Below are 15,519 nucleotides of genomic sequence, written 5' to 3' on the forward strand. Positions count from 1 at the left end.
AAAGGCCTACTTCCATGACTTATAGGGTTGGTGAACAAATATAATTTTTGTTGCTTAGCAGGAAACCAATATATATATTTTGGCCTTTCAAACAGTACACCACAATGACCACAAACATATCAACCAGTGCATAACCCTAAACAAGTTATTACAAGTGTAATGTACGTTATTGCTAATAGTTATGAAACAAATTTACATTTTGTCTGCTTGTTTTGGGGCAACCAGTAATAGTAAATATTTATTACTTGCATTTGACATGTAAATCTTTAGAAAAATGTACCTTTTAAAAAACTTAAAGGGAAGTTCAAGTACATATGTTCTAAAATGCAGGATCACAGAACAAAATTTTGCAAGTTTTATAAGTATCATGTAAAATGATATACAATAAATAATTTTCCTTTCTTAAATAAAACAATAAATGTGGATAGTGTCCACATGTGGACACAGATGATGCCCCCGCTTGCATATCATATAGTTATAAAGGGACATAACTGAAGAACGGTAAAAGTGACGCTACCCAAATTTGAACTGAACTTGATCTGACTTTTGTGGTAATAAGCATTGTGTTTAAGTCTCATAACATTTGGTTGAGGCTAACTTAAGTAGAGAACAGAAACTTAAAATTCAGCAATTTTTCTATTTGTAAACACGCATAACTCTAGAACGGTTGAGTATAAGTTTTATAACATTTGGTTTAGACAAACTAAAGTTAGAGAACGGAAATGAAAAATTCAGCAATTTTTATGTTTATAAAGGGACACAACTCAAGAATGGTAAAAGTGTTGCCACCAAATTTCATACTTAATCTGTATTATGTAGTAATAAGCATTGTGTATAAGTTTCATATCATTTGGTTGAGGCACTAAATTTAGAAAACGGAAACAAAAAATTTGTACTTTATCTTAGTTTTGTGGTAATGAATATTGTGTATAGGTTTCATAATGTTTGGTTGGGACAAACTTAAGTTACAGAATGGAAACTAAAAATTTTGCAATCTTTCGAGTTATAAAGGCGCATAACTCAATAATGGTTAAAGTGACACTACCCAAATTCAACTTGATCTGTGTTTTATCAGTGGAAGTCAAAATTAAACATTGCATTGTATAAAGCATTGAATGTAGTTGATTCAATTATAATCATGGACAAAGGAAGATAACTCCAATTTTAATAAAAATTACTTGATATTTAGAAGAAAAAAAAATTTTGCAATTTTTCCATTTATAAAGAGGCATAACTCTAGAACAGTTAAAGTGACGCCACCAAAATTCAACTTGATCTGTGTTTTGTGGTAATAAGCATTGTGTATAAGCATGATAAGTTTCATAACATTTGGTTGAGGCAAACTAAAATTAGAGAACGGAAACGAAAAATTCGGCAATTTTTCCATTTGTAAAGGGGCATAACTCTAGAACGGTAAAAGTGACGCCACCAAAATTCAAACATGATCTGTGTTTTGTGATAATAAGCATTGTGTATAAGTTTCATAACATTTGGTTGAGGCAAACTAAAGTTAGAGAATGGAAACGATAAATTCAGCAATTTTCCATTTGTAAAGGGACATAACTCTAGAACAGTAAAAGTGATGCTACCAAAATTCAAACTTGATCTGTGTTTTGTGGTAATAAGCATTGTGTATAAGTTTCATAACATTTGGTTGAGGCAAACTAAAGTTAGAGAACAGAAAACCAATTTTGGGACGTACGTACGTACAGACGGAAAAGGGTAAAACTTAATGCCCCCTCTGCTACGGCGGGGCATAATAAAAAGGTTATAACACATATTTTTTTTCCTTTGATCATGTCAGTTACTGAAATGCTTGTTTTCTATAACTTCTTTTGTTGACCCCACATCAGACTGTATTTCAAAAGACTGGCTCTCAAACTATCTGTATTTGATCCAAAGATGTGTGATTGTAAAAATATAGATTTCAATGGTGTGCAAGAGCATCCAAGTTGGCCAGAGAGGGCTAAACTAAAAATTGAGTATATGCCAAAATAATTTGGTTTACAGTAAGCTGGTTTGTTGTTCATCTGTCATGACTGTAATCAATGTAAAAAGCTGTTATATATAATTGCAGTAAAACTGCTCTTGGTGCTGATTCTTCACAATAAATGCTGGTGATTGTGGACTGATTGATTGCTCAATTGGTATTTAATGCCACTTTCAGCACTATACATTGTAGACTATCTCTTTGTTGATCGTGTATAGATGATATTTTTTTCTGTTTACAATTTCTCACTATCATGACTATCATTTTTAGTTTTTGCCCAAAACATAAAAAAGGGTAAAAAATTGTCATTTAACAGCAATAAATCCTATCAAGACTCTACTAACATGACTAACGATTCTGCAAAATTAAATTTTTATTTGTAGATCTTGTCTTGCTGATAATTTTGCTATTTAAAGTGTTTATCTATCCTTATAGTTTTCCAGATAATAGACAAAAATGCAAAAAATTGGTAAAAAAATTGTTATTATAGAGCAAGCACTCCAATAAGGAGTTGACCAAAGATTTGGGCCATGAAATCTTATTTATAGATTTCCAGATAATAGCCAAACTAACTTAAAAAGAGTAAAAATCTTCACTATACATTGTAGGGGTATAACTCTAATAAGGAGTGAACTGTTGATTTTGGCCATTAGACTTCTTAGTAAATCTTGTCTTGCCAGAGTTCAATATTAATGGCTGTCTGATTGCAAGGGACAAGTGAAAGTCATCATTGGGCAAGTAAAAGCTCCAGTGACCTTGTCTGATTGGTCAGTAAAAATAATAATTTATTAAAAACTGAAAATACCAAATCTAGTCTTTATTGTTTCTCTTTTGACCAATAGCATGAATAGATTGATTGGTGATTGCTTTACACCACATCAGCACTAAAAAGCTAAATCACGGCAAGTGATCAATAGATCATTAATTCAAACAGCCCTGACAATATCGAATAATTTTTGTTTTAGTAATTTACTTTCCTCAATCTAGACATATTGAAAATATTAGCCAATAAGAGTTTGATATCTGACCTAATTTGTGTTTCTCCCGATGAAAATGTCTGTGAAAGGCATTATTACAGACATTGTTTCTTTGTACAATCAGGGGTTCAAATTAGCGGTGGTCCGAGGTCCGTGACCTTCCACTATTGCAATCGGACTTTCATTTTGGTTACTTGCTACGCCCGACTGACCTTCGATTTGAAAGAAAATAAAAATTAACTTTGCCAACCTTTTGAAACATTAGTATCGTCATTTCAAAGCCATATTACTATTGACATGGTATACCCCTTGAGAGCGTACTTTAAACCCATTTTAACTGTCGGCAAAATAAGTTTGTTAACCCATTAGAAGTGATGAAAGTTGCCTTAAGTAAATTTGTAATCCATTCGTTGCATTAAAAACGTCATATTCCCTTCCAAATAGCGTTTCAAACATCGTTTATTTTTGTAAATTTTTTCGTCAGCCATTGAAATATTTGTACAAACTACTGATTGGAGTCGGGAAACGGACCAGCTATGAATGAAATCCGGATTCTAAGGATAATGACTACGGACCAATGAATGGCACATCTGACAGCAGAATATTGATCCCAAAGGGAAAAATTAAGCATTCCACACTTTCTTTTCTTTTTTGATGTAAAAAAAGTTCTTTCTTTATTAGTGCTAGATATTTAGTTGGTAGTTTCTAACAAGAGAGGAACTAATATAATTGTGCAACATATGATGAGCTTAAACAGCTATGAATTTGAACTGTTACTTTAATTGAATACTCGGTTATGAATTGAACAATATACAAAAAGATACATATAGCCCTTTATATATTATAGTAAAAATCAAACATTGTAGCGCCTTGAGTGAGCACTTCTCTTTCAAATCTCACCACTTCTCCCTATCAGTTTAAAAAAGAGAAGTCACTTCCCCCTGTGGTTCTGAAGTAGTCTAAGCCCTGAGATAATGGTATAATTACCAATAATTGAGACACACCCACCCACAGTGACACCCTCCCAAATACTAAAGAAAAAAAGATTATTTGAATTCATAATATACATGATATACTTGTAAGACAATTACATCATTTATTATTATACATGTTATACCACAGTGGCACTGACAGTTTAGTGCTACATTTATATGGTTGCCTGGCAATATATTTGTAAACTTAACAACATATTGCATGCAGTTCAAATATAATTAAACAAGGTAACCTAAGACCAAATACACATTAATCTTACTGAGTTATGAAATATTTCAAATAAAGTAGGACTTGGGATTTATGTTGTGGACCTTTCAGTTTGGAGTGTCAAAGGTCCTGGACCTTCCAGTACCAAATGTTAATTTGAACCCCTGACAATAACGTGTGGTATTTCAACACAATTCATGACAGGAGGAGATAACTCTGTCAGAATTCCCACAATAACAGTATGCCTATTATTTTCTTCAATTACTTGTTTAAGTTATTCCCTTGACTGTTTTGTTCAAGTTAAAAACATTTAAAAAAAAATGTCTACAATGAACTTTCAATTTCAAGATAAGTGTACTGACTGCAAACTACAAACTAAAAATAGCATTACCTTAGTTGGATTCTTTGAAACCAGGAAGTAATACATCAGAATATTCCATGTGAGGAAGATCAGGACTACCAGGGACACTAAATGTTTTCTCCTCATGTTGTCATGGTAACCTATAAATGAATAATAGCTTTTAACTGTTTAAGAAGCACATGTAGACTACAGCTCAACGTTAAAGAAGTCTTGGAAAAAGTTGTCATAAAATGTTTTAAGTAACATATGAAATTGTAATTGAAAATTAAAATACATATGGGTAATTACCATGATTACTCAAAGCCTTTGAAGAACTGCATATTAGAATGTACATTCTACAATAAAATTGAGAATGGAAATGGGGAATATGTCAAAGAGACAACAACCGGGCAAAAGAGCAGGTAACAGCTGAAGGCCACCTTGTAATTGAAAATTAAAATACATATGGGTAATTACCATGATTACTCAAAGCCTTTGAAGAACTGCATATTAGAATGTACATTCTACAATAAAATTGAGAATGGAAATGGGGAATATGTCAAAGAGACAACAACCGGGCAAAAGAGCAGGTAACAGCTGAAGGCCACCAATGGGTCTTCAACGCAGCGAGAAAATCCCGCACCTGGAGGTGGTCCTCAGATGGCCCCTAAATAAAAATGTGTACTAGTTCAGTGAAAATGGACATCATACTAAACTCAAAAACATATAAATGAACTAAGAGGCCAGAGGCAAAAACATGGCAGGGTTAAACATGTTTTGTGAGATCTCAACCCTCCCCCTATACCTTTAGCCAATGTAGAATAAAGAAACACACAGCGATACGGATCATACGAAAAGTAAAACTCAGTTTAAAGAAGTCCAAGTCCGATGTCAGAATAGGTAACAAAAGAAACTAAGCAAAATGACAATGATACATAAATTAACAAAGGACTACTAGCAGTTACTGACATGCCAGCTCCAGACCTCAATTAAACTGATTGAAAGATTATGTCTTCATCATATGAATATCAAGTACAATCCCTCCCATTAGCATGATTAGGGGTTTAGTATCATACCATCATAAAATATATGAGAAGAACATCATGCCAACAACTGGTTTTAGAATAAATGTGTTTATTTCTGATGCAAAGACCCTACATGTATGAGTGAATAAATATCAATACCAAAATTTGCAATCCTTAATGACTTGCCAACAGTATCGTAACTATATCCCTTCCGAATAAGTCTGTTTAAAGGTTTGGTTAGCTTTTGAGGTGAATGCTGACATTTTTGTTTGGATGTGAAATACCTGAACGTATAAGATGTCTGCATGTTAATTTATCATGTTTATATTTACGAATGATGTCCTTGTACCGATGATAAAATTTAGTAAATGTTTTGACTAGTTTGTGATATCGAAAACCCTGGTGTAATAATTTTTCAGTAATACAGAGATTTCTTTCGTTAAAATCAAATATGTTGTTACATAGATATCAAGATCCAGGAAAGGGCAGTGTTTATTGTTAGTATTATTAGTATTATTTAAGGTCAGTTCTGCAGGATAAATCTCTTTAGTGACTGTGTACATACTGAAGTCGTCATTACAAGTCTGTTCCTTTGATATTTGGGCTAGATGAACAAAAGTACTGGACATGACTGTACACATGTGCAAAAAATAAAGAAACAGCACAGCAACAGACATGACAGAAGCCAGATAGGATTGTCATCTATCAATGTCTTTTATGGATAAAAAATATTGTTCAAAAATATTCATGATATTTGTGAATTCGGACATCTACTTATCATGCTTATCATTGCTTATGATAAAACTTTGAATTGATTTACCTAGTCTATTCATGTAGACATGTAAGCCTTAAATCTATGTCCAATCATTATGTCATTTACAAATCTATGTCTGTTTAAAAAGTATGGACTCAAATCTTAGTCATAAGTCTGTACATCATCCACAAATTTATGTCCATGTTAAAAAATTGAAAACGTTTTAATAATTTCATACGTGCGAAGCGCTTTTCTGGATTTACCTTCATCAGGAATGCTCAAAGCCAAACATTTGAAATCCGAGGGATGTATAAGTACCGAAACAGTTGAAGAATAAAAAGTTTGGCCTCATATCTATGTACTCTAATAAGTCAATTACCCACAATTCAATTAAATCACCAATCCTAATGCTACAAGGTTTATTAATGAGTATCTTCCATTGTCAGATACCTATTAGCAAAGACTGCCAGGACATTTTTCCTCTTGTTTCAGAGGTGTGGAAATGCTATGCCCGACTCACCCGACTCCTACATTTGACCGACCAGACAAGCAATTTTTTGTGTCTTTGTTGCCCGTGGACAAGTAAAAAAGATGTTGCTTGACAATGTTAATTTATATAATCATATAGAAAAGTCCTCAAAATTTATGGACCAAAGAAGAAAAAACATCAAATGACAAGAAAAAAGCAAAATGTTTAAGAAAAACAACATCAATGATTTAAAGAAATAGATCGATTTTCAAACAACAAAAAATAAGTATGCGAACCTGGTTTCATTAATATTCTGCGATTTTTTTTCCCCATTGATCTTGGATCGTCGATCAGGTGAATAGCAACGATACACCATGCATCATCATAGTCATATTTAATTTCGAGCTCTGATTTCTCACAAATGAAAATTAAATGGCAGATCGAGTTGGATAAGCATCAGAGTTTAATTACATGTAGGTCATTGGTCGGAAGTGGACCAACAGAGAAGAGGCGTCTCTTTAAAAAATAAAATTATTGAGCCAAGAACTTCAATCTGATTAAACTTCTGATCCATATTAACTCGCCTGCTCGTATGAGTATAACAAAATCAGAGAACTATATCTTAATTAGATTGCAAGAACTTAATTGGTTTTGACAAGGTTTTGTCATTAGTTGTCATATGAATAACAATGTTCTCCATATATAAGGTCGCTTATTCGCGCCCTGGACGCATGGTTTTCTGTCTGGATGCGCCATTGCATGAACCGTGTGTCCGAGGGACACGTTCTGATAACACTTGCTGAGTGTTGTAATCATCAGATTTATCCCTCAGCTACCAAAAAGAAGCTGAAAACATGCTTCTATTCAATATTTTTACTGGAAATTTACTTTGTTTTCATTCATTGCTATGTGTTAAGATAAGTCCTGAGAAGTACGAAAATAATTATGATCACATGACTTAAGCTAATTGGATAAACACAGAGAAGATCGAAATCCATTAACATCAGCACGTTTACTTATTATCGGCAATAAATGTGTCATTAGAACTTTTGGTTTTTAATGCTTTTCAACTACATTATTGCTTTGGAAGCCAAGGTAACCAGGACCAAAAGAAATTTCAATTTTGACATTTTCAAACAGTAAAAATATTTGCCGGTCATTGGGTCTGACACAAAGACTTCATTTGCCAGACCTTCTAAAATTCTGCCCCATACGTCCGATAGGTCCGACGATTAGCTGCATCACTGCTGCGTTTGATAAAATGTATCCCTTTGCTCAGTTTCATTCCTGACCAGCAATGACCTCAAACACTTTACGTCTTGTTGATTCTTACAACAATACAATGACTAAAATCAGCAAAGACCCATCGAAACAACACTTTTAGATATTTAGATGATATATTGGCTCTCAATAATGATGACTTCAGTATACGTATGTACACTAAAGAGATTTATCCTGCCATACTGACTTTAAATAAAGCTAATACTTACAATGAACACTGCCCTTTCCTGGATCTTGATATCTTTATCTTTAACCATGTTAACGGGAAACTTAATACCAAAATTTATGATAAAAGAGATGATTTTTCATTTCCTATTGTTAATTATTTATTTTTAGATGGTGACGTTCCCTTGTCGCCATCTTATGGTGTTTATAAATCTCAACTTGTTCCATTCCCTCGTGTATGTAACAAAGTATTTGATTTCAACAAAAGAAATCTCTGTATTACTGAAAAATTATTACACCAGGGTTTTCGATATCACAAACTTAAGTCAAAACATTTTCTAAATTTTATCAAGGACATCATTCGTAAATATAAATCAACATGCAGACATCTTATAAGTTCAGGTATTTCACATCCAATATTTTATGGTAATCATGATTCATGGTAATATTCTTTACAGAGCACAAAAATGTCAGCATTCACCTCAAAAGCTAACCAAACCTTTAAACAGACTTATTCAGAAAGGATATAGTTACGATACTGTTGTCAAGTCATTAAGGATTGCATATTTTGGTATTAATATTGATTCACTCATAGGGTCTTTGCATCGGAAATAAACACATTTATTCTAAAACCAGTTGTTGGCATGATACGGGTTATGTTCTTCTCGTATATTTTTATGATGGTATGATACTAAACCCCTAACAGGAGGGATTGTACATGATTTTCATATGAAGAAGACATAATCTTTCAATCAGTTAAATTTAGGTTTGGAGCTGGCATGTCAGTAACTGCTAGTAGTCCTTTGTTCATTTATGTATCATTGTCATTTTGCTTAGTTTCTTTTGTTACCTATTCTGACATTGGACTTGGACTTCTTTTAAACTGAGTTTTACTTTTTGTATCGCTATGTGTTTCTTTCGTCTACATTGACTAGAGGTATAGGGGGAGGGTTGAGATCTCACAAAACATGTTTAACATGTTTAACCCCGCCGCAATTTTGCCCGTCCCAAGTCAGGAGCCTCTGGCCTCTGTTAGTCTTGTATGTTTTTTAATTTTAGTTCATTTATATGTTTTGGAGTTTAGTATGACGTCCATTTTCCCTGAACAGAACTAGCACACAATTTTATTTAGGGGCCAGCTGAGGACCACCTCTTGGTGCTGGATTTTCTCGCTGCATTGAAGACCCATTGGTGGCCTTCGGCTGTTGTCTGCTCTTTGGTCGGGTTGTTGTCTCTTTGACATATTCCCCATTTCCTTTCTCAATTTTATTTTATAGTTGAAATGGACAGAGATTTGAGGAAAAAACAGAAATCGATTTGGGATGTCTATGAGCAAATATAAAAATGGACATGAACTTGATGCCAAGCATAGATTTGAGGCTTACATGTACAAAATGTATAAGCTAACATAAGAATGTCATGTCAGATTCTATTTCTGGTCATGTTAGCCTCCGAACCGTAGCTGTTATGATTGTATGATATAGTTTGGGTAGCACTCCACAGTTAGCATGGTTAGAAAATAAAATTAAAATTGAACCACAAAATGTTAAATCACCTTCTATTCCTGGCTTTCTAATCATGGATTTTTCTAGCATTCCACAGGGTCCGGAATCGGACCCATCCCCAATGGCAAAAACTCTACATTTTTCCCAATTTTAGGAGCAAAATTCCCACACTATCTCAAAATTTATTTTCATCTTTATTATTCATGACAGTGATGTCCATTCTGTTCAACCGCTAGCTTAATGCTTGAAATGGCCAACAACATGAACAAGAAATGTGTTGATCCGAGTAAAAACATATCTGACTGACAAAAACAACATCGACAAATAATGGCTGCCATAAACCGGAAATGTAATCTGGTCCTCGACTGACTACTACACTTAGTTCATAGACAGCAGGTCAGAGCTGATCTATTGTAGAATCTGATTAGTCAAGAGACTTTTCAATCTCCTATATTAGAGGTGAAGAATGTACATACAGATACATATTCGTCCAATCAAATTACGCGTACTTAACATGGAGAAATACATAACTTTCACATTCGTGCATTTCCCGAATTTTTTAAATGTCAAAATGCTTATGTTATTATGTCACAATGAGAGCCGAATTGTCAATGACGCCATTTACACAGATACGTTGCCATGTAACAACGAAACGTCAAATTTCGTTAAAATCCTGAGGGCAAAATTCTGCCTCCCACATTGGGCCGAACCGGCTGTCTATGAACAAAGTGTAGTAGTCAGTCCAGGACCAGCTAACCCGAAATGTAGACAATTACAATATAGGATCAGATTCCGGGAGCGGATAGGCTAATTCCGGGTTTGCCAATCAAATACAATAAATAAATTTTTAAAAATCCAGGCAGATGACAAAGTACGGCTATGAAATATTAACACTAGAATTGAAAACCAATAGATATATGAAAAAGAAAGAAGAAACAGGAAATGTTTTATACAGAAACTCAAAACTATTTTTTTTTCACAAATTTTCATGTCAAATTCCAATAAAATGTGACATTACTTTTCATGCTTTTCTTTATCAGTAAAAAATGTTGATATAAGTTGTTTTTATAATGTAAACAAATAACTATAGATCTAAAAGGGAATGTTTTCTTCTCAATTTTGAAGGGCCAGTCAAAGCTGGAAGAGCCAAGTGAATTAAAAAAAGTGTTAGCCTGCTTGGCCAGTTAAAATACATCTTATTTCTATCCCTGAATTATTTAAATTATATTAACCATATTAACTGTTACTGTCTTTAAAGATAAACAAGGTGGTAAATTTTTATCACATGTGTGCTTTAAAAAATACGATACTTTAAACTTGAGTGCCTTATTGTTAAGTTTAAAAAGAAAGAAAGAACAGAAAATAAAATTATAAATAGCAATCATGTAGTTTCTCACTTTATTTTCACAAAAAAAGATAATTTTTAATGAACTTAACACACTTAAACTCACGTCTGGTATATTCATGATACATTTATTTGTAGTTTTCCCAATTTCATTGTACATGTTGTAAATCACGTAAAAAAATTCCCAAAACTGGCCAGGGTCCTTTTTCCCAACATGCCCAAAATACCCAGATAAACCCCTGCTAATACATTTTTATGTACATTAAGCCAACAATTTTTTTATAATACATGTGCATATGTATGTAATCAGTATCTTCCATAGATTTGATTTTCAAGCTAAAATGGTGAAATATAATTCATTTTTTGTGTATCCATGGCAAAATTCTGCATTTACTTACCATAAAATATTACAAAAAGGGGATGAAAATGTCACATATTCCACCAAAATTTGGTCGAGCTAGAATTTCAATCCCTTTCAGCAATGTTTAGTAATACTTTTTCTGAAACTTTTGACAATGTTTGACATTAATCTACCAGATGAGCAAATGAAAATTGGGTGTCTTTCGCCTCATTTTTCAGTAAAATTTAATCACAAAGTTTGTGCGACAAAAAGTTGGAAAAAACCATTACAATAAAAATTTATTTCTGGACTAATGTCTGGTACGATTATGAAAATAGACTATCATGACTATCATACAGCCCATAATACATACATTACACAGTCTTGATGCTCCTACGAACCCACTATAAAGGTTATATTTAATCTTCAGCTATCCAAAGGCAAAAATGAATTTTATTGCACACTACATTTCATATTTGAAAAATCCAGAGGCCAAAATGCGAAACTACACACTTAACTGTGGAGTGCTACCTTGACAATTTGCGGACCATCTACAAATGTCAAAAATATCATATGGACCTCAAGTGCTATGTACAGTTCCGCAGCTATGAACATGTGTGTCCAATGAGCATTTTCGATAAATGCTACTCTGACTATCAAATTTGACTATAGAACGGTGTCTATTAATATTAGAAGCTTCATATTACATATATGAAAATATGAAATATTTGTTCATAAATTTATTACCTGTAACAAAACCTGGTCAACATTATAGTTGGTACATATATAAATATCTTATCAGCAATCTACCACGACTAGAATTTGACGATTATGTGGCATCTCGCGAGACAACTGGTCGCTAAGTATATAATATTTGAAGCACCTGTAGTTTCTCAATAATCCGGAAACCAGCACGTAACAAATTTAATTGCAAATCATTTTCGGGTACGGCAGTGCATAAATTCCGGAAATAATTTTTATTATCTTGATTGTTTAGGGCAAGGATTTGTATAGTGAGAAGGATTGGAATCTCGCGGGCAGTTTGCATAGACTGTATTGAAAAAGCTGCGTATGCTGAGATTTTCAATCTTCAATCTTTGTCGTGATGACAGGGTAATCTCTCTTGTAAATTATCCTCTCTTGTAAAATTATAATCACTAATGTAGTTTCTCCTTTAAATTTTGTACTTATATATTGTAGGTGGCGCTTTTTAAAAAAATATTAAACATGTTAAAGAAAAAATGTACTAAAAAAAATTTTTAAAAATTGGTTAATATAATTGAAATGACTTGAAAAATTATAAAAAAAATTGTATCCACTAAAACGGTTTGTTTCCTCTATGTACTCCGCTAATAGTTGAGTGATATTTTCTGCATTTGGCAAATTGATTGTTAATAAATTGTCTAAATCTGTTGGGATATGTCCTGTTATGAAGTAGATTTGATGAAATAATTTGTATCTAGCATCTGAATACAGATCACATTCAAAAAGGTAGTGTTGTACATTTTCTTTTTGTTTGCATTGAACACAGGTTTCAGAGTTAATGTGTTGGTTTATTATAAATTGGTATGCATTTAATTTGGAATAACCTGTTCGTAAACTGTTGATTATGTTGTACATTTTTTTTTACGGGAACTTTTTTTTTACTGTATTTTTAACTTCAGGATGAAATCTGAAATAATGACGTCCAGCATTGCTGTTTTCCCATCTGCGTTGCCATTTTTTTGTAACGGAATTTCTAGCTGCCCTTTTTACATCTTGTTTTGTAAATACTATGTCATCAACTGCTAGTGTTTCAGCTTCTTTAGCAGCTTCTTTTGCCAAGGTGTCTGCCTCATCATTTCCTTTTATGTTGGCATGGCCTGGTGTCCAGTTTAAGTTGATTAAAATTCCATGTTCATTTAAATTTTTTATTTTTCCTTTTATTTCGTTAATGGTTTGACTTTTCCAATTTAGAATTAAGATTCCTAATGCGGTTTGACTGTCCGAAAATATAGTTAAAGTTTCAATTTGTGTTTTTGAAAAAGATTCTTTGTAATCAAGTACAATTTTTATTGCTATTAGTTCAGTTAGCAAGATTGATCCTTTGTTAGAGACAGGTCTTTTTAATTTTTCTTCTTGATCATTGATGTAAATTATAGCTCCAGCACCGCATGGGCCTGGATTTCCCAAACATGACCCATCTGTAAATGCGACTGCTGTGTTTGGAGTTTGAGATTTGAGTTGTTCAGAGATAATTTGTTTTCCTTCCTCTATTTGGGCTGTTGTTCTGGATTTTGACGCTAACATAAGCTTTTTCAAAATCGATAAAAATTACAATAGTGATTTTGTCTTTGTTAAATCCATCAAAAATAGCTTGTGTTAAAGATAATAAGGCATTTGTTGTACCTCTAAAATGTCGGAAACCTTCTTTCTCTTGGTCCATGATGTTGTTCATTTCTACAAATCCATCTAATCTATACGTTATAATTCTTTCCATTAATTTTGCCACTACACTAGTTAAGCTGATAGGTCTGTAAGATGACGGTAAATTGTAATTTGGTTTATATAATTTTTTTATAAATTTGATATTTGCTCTTCTCCAATTTAAAGGAATAATTCCTTCTTCCCATGACTGGTTAATGATTTCTAAAAGTTTGGATTTTAATTGGCTTCCACCATTGATGAAAGTAAAGGAGAAGTCTGGACCTGGAGCTGTTTCTTTTTTTTTAATTTAAAGATGGATCCTTCCAACTCTTCCATGGTAATATAATCATTGTACTTGATGTTATCTGTATTTTCTTCTTGATTAGAAGTACTAATGTTGATGTATTGCTGTGTGATGTCATCATAGAATTGTTGATAAAACTCATTTGCCTTTAAATGATAACCCTCAAAGAAGGTGTTTTTATGGATGTTTGATTTTTCTGATTCAGTGAAAAGAATATTTCCATTGTTTTCTTGCAATGGATGTACTAAATTTTCAGATTTCTTTTTAGTTATTTTTTTAAATTTTGACCATTTTTCCCTTAAGGTGGCTCGGGTGTCTTCCTCCATCTTGGATTTTGAAGTAGAAGACGACAATTGGTCTAGATCTTTAATGAAATGGGCAAATTTTGAGAGTAGACTACTAGTATGTAATTCATGTGTAAGACTTCTCATGTTAATATAGAAAAGTATGTATTTTATCATATTTATGGCTGTTTTTTTTAAAAACACCATATTTTTGTTTGATTCATTTTTTTTAACTTTGCCACATATTCAAAATTTTCTGGTGTACTTTTTAATTTAAATTTCTTTTGGGCTTTGTTTAGTTTTCCTTTTATTTCTCTAATATCATCATTCCACCATGGAGGGTATTGTATTATTGTTTTTTTTCTTTGGTTTGACTAAGGGAATGCATTTTGTCATACAATTTGTTAAAGTGTCTTCAAATCGGCTGTAGTTATTTTCTATATCTTCATTTTGAGGAAAGGATAATTTTGAAAATGATTCTTTTGTTGTTTCTTTCCATGCGTTCCAATCACATTTTTTGATATTCCAATATTCTTGTTCTGATGTATTCTCTTCATGAGGATTTCCTGCATTAACATCTAACAATACTGCAATATGGTCTGATTGTACCTTTTCATGAGTTAATGTTATACAAGTTTTTACATCATTAAATAGTTGCCTGGAAACTAGAAATAAGTCAATTACAGAATTGCTTGCTCTTCTTGTAGCCTGTCCATCATTAACACATATTAGCTTTGCTGTTGTCATACAATGTTCTAGAAGCTCTCCATTTTTATTTTCTACAGTATTGTTCCATTCAAAGGATATAGCATTTAGATCACCTACCAATATTAAATTGTTCAATTTTTTTGTTGAATATGTGTACAAAGCTTTTTCATTAACTCTGGTTTATCTGGTGGGATGTAAGGTACCGAAGATGAAATGTTTTATTTTTGCTGTCTTTAACTTCAATACTGACCATTTCAATTTCTTTTAATTCAAAATGGTCCTGTCTTTGTCCTATGAAATGAATGTTTGGCTTTAAAAATATTGCAGATCCTCCCCTTTCTTTGTTTGGTCTAGGTGAGGTAATAGGTTTCCAATCACCAAAAGAGAGTGGATTTTTTTCGGATTCAAATGATTCGTTTATACATG

General features: G+C 32.8%; 1 protein-coding gene across 2 annotated transcripts in view; it reads right to left on the reverse strand.

Moving 5' to 3' along the window:
- LOC127721415 (alpha-1,3-mannosyl-glycoprotein 2-beta-N-acetylglucosaminyltransferase-like) overlaps nucleotides 1-12,280 on the reverse strand; it is a 61,513-nt gene extending 49,233 nt beyond the window's left edge. The window contains exons 1-2 of one of the 2 annotated variants that reach the window (XM_052228136.1): nucleotides 12,139-12,280; nucleotides 4,559-4,668 (exon numbers count right to left, since the gene is read on the reverse strand). In XM_052228136.1, coding sequence (XP_052084096.1) covers nucleotides 4,559-4,654 — 96 coding nt within the window. In that variant the 5' untranslated portion in view covers nucleotides 4,655-4,668; nucleotides 12,139-12,280. The remainder of the gene's footprint in view (nucleotides 1-4,558; nucleotides 4,669-12,138) is intronic. The other variant, XM_052228135.1, reaches the window with a different exon arrangement.
- Between the last annotated feature and the right edge of the window lie 3,239 nt (nucleotides 12,281-15,519).

The sequence above is a fragment of the Mytilus californianus genome, unplaced genomic scaffold, assembly GCF_021869535.1.
Source record: "Mytilus californianus isolate M0D057914Y unplaced genomic scaffold, xbMytCali1.0.p SCAF_12, whole genome shotgun sequence".
Lineage (NCBI taxonomy): Eukaryota > Metazoa > Mollusca > Bivalvia > Mytilida > Mytilidae > Mytilus > Mytilus californianus.